General features: G+C 50.6%; 1 protein-coding gene across 1 annotated transcript in view; it reads right to left on the bottom strand.

Annotated features, from left to right (window-relative positions):
* Positions 1-3,919: 3,919 nt before the first annotated feature.
* Positions 3,920-4,185, bottom strand: part of HYAL1 (hyaluronidase 1) — a 4,067-nt gene continuing 3,801 nt past the window's right edge. The window contains exon 5 of the mRNA XM_009639278.2: positions 3,920-4,024. Coding sequence (XP_009637573.1) covers positions 3,920-4,024 — 105 coding nt within the window. The remainder of the gene's footprint in view (positions 4,025-4,185) is intronic.

Raw genomic sequence — 4,185 nt, forward strand, 5'->3', positions numbered from 1 at the left:
CATTCCACACAAAAAAGTACCAAGATAATATTGTTTCCAACATTTACACCCAACATTTACCAAGCTATCTCTATGAGAATTAGATTAAACAATTCTGGGCCAAAATCCAGTTATGACTAATTTTTTCTGGGGCTGCCAGCTTGGCAAGGACCTTGGTAATAACCCAGTGCATGTTTCTGAAAGCTGTGACTGGGGAATCCAGAGGTCTAATCATGTCTCTAGAGAATCATAGAATCATAGAATGTTTTGGGTTGGAAGGGACCCCTAGAGGTCATCTAGTCCAACCCCCCAGCAGAAGCAGGGACACTGCTAACTAGATCAGGTTGCTCAGGTACTTTCTCACATCCTTATTCAATGTAATAAAAAGAAATGAGCAATTCAGCTGCAGTAACTCTGCAGAAATCTAATGCTGGTTATCGTTGGGGTCCATACAAGCGCTGGGGGTACTCACAACCCCAAGTTATTCTAGCAAGGTCGTTGGTGTTAGTAACTGCTTTTTGAAAGATATTTGTGTCCCGGAGAGCGCATCTTGAAAACAGATGTTTGGAAATGTTTCCGTGGTCATAGGATTTTGTTGCCGAAACTGATGCAAGTGTGTCACCTGTACAAGCTCTCCTGCTTGTAGACTTGAATGCTTCTGCATTGCAGTAGCCCAGTGAGAAGGCAGGAGCCACCCTGTCCCAGGAGAGAAGAGAAATAGGAAGTCCGTGCTGAGCAGTTTCCCTTCCTTCTTTCTTTCTGCTCTTAGGAAAGAGCTGCCCTCTTGCTCTGGCTCTGTATTGCAATGCCACTAGAAAAAGTGAAGGATTGGAAGAATTCTCCGCCGTTTCCCCAAGGCTTTCCCTGTGTGCTTGGCTACCTTCTCCTGTGCCTGGCAGAGGCTTCTTCCTACACACTTGCCACTGCTCTTTGCATTTAGGTGACCGCAAACTTCAGGCTGCTTTGACAGCTTGGATGATGTTTCCTTATCAGCATCCAGTGACAAGACAACAAAGAACGTAAGGACATTTCTGCAGGTGTCAGAGGTGCCCAGCTGGAAAACTTCCCAAAAACGGGGCACTGGCATGCCCAGTGCTGCAGACATCCCAGTGCCTCCCTGAAGACCCACTCCTGGATGCAACCAGACACAGCAGGGTCCTCTCATTGCCTGCAGCCATTCAACACAGCTTTACTGACTTCTGGGCTCCAGAGTCCCACCACCAGTGGCTCTGGGAGTGAAAAGCAACAAGTGCTCTTCAGCACTGTCTCCTCTGGCTGCTCCCCTCTGCCAGGGCACAAGTGCCACCCGGCAATGTCACCACCACACGGCACAGGCACCACGGTGACCTTTGAGAACATCCCATCAGAACCCACAGTTGTGTTCAACCTGGGCTGGATTAACTCTGGGTTGCAGTAGGTTTGTGGTTCCCTTGGGCTAAATTGAGGTGAAACGACACCAAACGATTGCTTAAACATTTTTTTATCTGTGGCAGAAACAACCTGATCTGTGAAAAGCACAAAGGTGAATGGCGCGGGTCCTACTGAAACGTTTACGAGAGGAAAAGGAAAGAGAGGAAAACGGAAAAAAGAGGGAGAGATGACAGATCGCCACCCCCCGGCTCCCACGATGACGTTGATGAAGGTGGTAACTGCGGCGATGAGCGCGTGCCCAGCTCCCTCGTGTCGCGCCTTTTACAGTCCCCTTCCCGCCACGCGATCGTGCCAGTCACGCCCCGCTCATTCCTGCCGCTCCGGCACTTGGATAACTCGCGGCCTCCTGCACAGGCGCCACTGTGGGTGGGGGTCGCTGGAGGACTCAGGGGTGAGGGGGCAGCCACAAACCCCTTCCCTCAGCTGCACCCCGCGTCACTTCCGGCTATAGCGGGCGGCTTCTCCTGCCAGGCCTGGTGCTGGCCCCTCTGTGCCGCCATGTCTGAGGCGCTCACCCTTTTGGTGCCTCCCGCCGCCGCGTGCCTCAGCTGTTGCCTCACCTAAATCGTCACCCGGGGGGGATTCCCACGTAAGGGGTAGAGAGGCCGAGGCCCGCGGGATCATACACTTTCCAGTGCCACGGCCAACCCCTGGAAACATGAACCCAGGCCCCAACACCATAACAGGATTTAAAAGCCATTTGTCCCACCCTGTTACGTCCCAGCGAGCGCAGCGGGCAGGAGATCCACCAGGTCGGGGAGAATCCATCAAACTAACCCTTTGGTTGCGTCGATTGGAATAAGTCCCACAGTTTTATTGGCAACCTCCTTCATTTTGGCTCGGGCTTCTTGGATTGAAGGGGTCACGTTATGGGTGGCAATACAGCGTTCTCTGTCGGTAAGATTCAGAGTTCTGCACGCTCCCTGTTCTTTCAACAAAATCGTGCCCAACGCTACTCTGTTATGCAGCGTCATTTTTGATACCCGTCACACCTGCAAATTTAGTTCTCCAGATGCATTCCTTGTCCAGCTGCTCAATACCTGTACCTGCCAGGTGAGGTTTTCTAAAACAAATCCTTGTCTTTTAAGGGTCACATATGGGATAAATATTTTCTAACATCAGAGACATTGTCATGCCCCAGGTGTGATAGTCAGATACCTGGACTCCCTGCACTGCCCATTCGGGTCACGCTTCAGGGGGAATCCACATCCCGCTTGTGTCAGGGAGTTCTTGACGCAGAATAGTTAAAAAGTCGTTGAGGGCACAAGGAGGGAATTCCGATCCCACATTTCAACCCCATGTGCCCTTCCAGGGTCAGATAGGGATAATATTTTCCATTGGAACACCCCCAAGCCAACCCTACTGGGGCCAGACAAATACTTGTTTTACAGTTACAGGTATCCTCAAGATTCGTAACGGACGATAGGACGAGGGGGAATGGTTTGAAGTTGCGCCAGGGCAGGTTTAGGCTAGACATTAGGAAAAACTTCTTCACTGAAAGGGTTGTCAGGCTCTGGAATGGGCTGCCCAGGGAGGTGGTTGAGTCCCCATCCCTGGAGGTATTTAAAAGAAGGATAGATGAGGTGCTTAGGGACAGGGTTTAGTGGTGGGATGGCAGGGTTAGATTAAAGGTTGGACTCGATGATCTTAAAGGTCTTTTCCAACCAAAGTGATTCTATGATTCTATGGTAGGGTAGTCCCGACAGGTACATGTATCTCTGACCAGGGTCTGACTCCCCATAATTACCAAGTGCCAAGTGGGTCTCCTAGGCCCTCCTCACAGGTGCAGTTTAAAAGGGGACTATCAGCACTCACTGAAGGGGAGTTGAGATTTATCTCCCAAAATCCCATCAGCTGGTAATTTGACCATATCCACATAAAATTAGTTCTGTTTCGCTTCAACACAGAAGCTGAGGTGGCGTTTGGGAGACTCACACACCATACAGTGTCCCATTTTATCATGTACTGTCCCTCATGATAGCCTGGCCTCTTAAGAAAATCAAAGGTGGGATCCCAAGGAAAGTCTCCACAGGTATCACTGTCCTGTGTTTCATTCCTTTTTACTACCCATTGTCCTCCAAGCGTTAGGCCCACTCTTGGTGCAGATTAATCACATACAGAAGAAAAGGAAAGAGAGGGAAAAGGAAAAAAGAGAGCAAGAAATCACTACCCTTGGCTCCCGCGATCATGTTGACAAACATGACAACCCCCTGGTGATGGGCGGGTGCTCAGCTCCCTGCAGTCCTGCCTTTTATAGTCCAGTTCCCACCTCTCAATCGTGCCCCACTGGTTCCTGCCCCTCCAGGTATTTGGCTTTTGAAAACAGTTCCTATGCTTTTGGAAACCCTATACTGCTCAGCTCCCAGACGGCAAAAACCCAGCCCGGGGTGGCGATGACTGAACAGAACCACCACGTAACATTTTCACCTGAGCTTTAGGTTTCAAATGCCCCTGAGAGTCCTTTTCAACATCCGCACTCGTCTTTTGCAAATCAGGGTCTTAGTTCTCATCACTTGCGGTTTTCCAGTCTTGGGATGGTGGCAACTAACTCTTCTCCTTTTTTTAGGTACTCTACTACTATAACCCCAGCTTTAACAGAGAGCATCCCCACCTGCTGGAAAAGTGCAAGAGGAGAGTTGGTGTCAAGCGGAGAGCCCCAGATGCAGCAGAGATGGGCAAAAGGCAGCCCTCCAGAAGCCCAGATGGTCAGCCTGCGGGGGACAGCCAGGCATCTCCACCCGTGATGACCCCACCCACCAAGCAACGGGCTGAAGC

Source organism: Egretta garzetta, unplaced genomic scaffold (genome assembly GCF_000687185.1).
Source record: "Egretta garzetta isolate BGI_Z169 unplaced genomic scaffold, ASM68718v1 scaffold215, whole genome shotgun sequence".
Taxonomy (NCBI): Eukaryota; Metazoa; Chordata; class Aves; order Pelecaniformes; family Ardeidae; genus Egretta; species Egretta garzetta.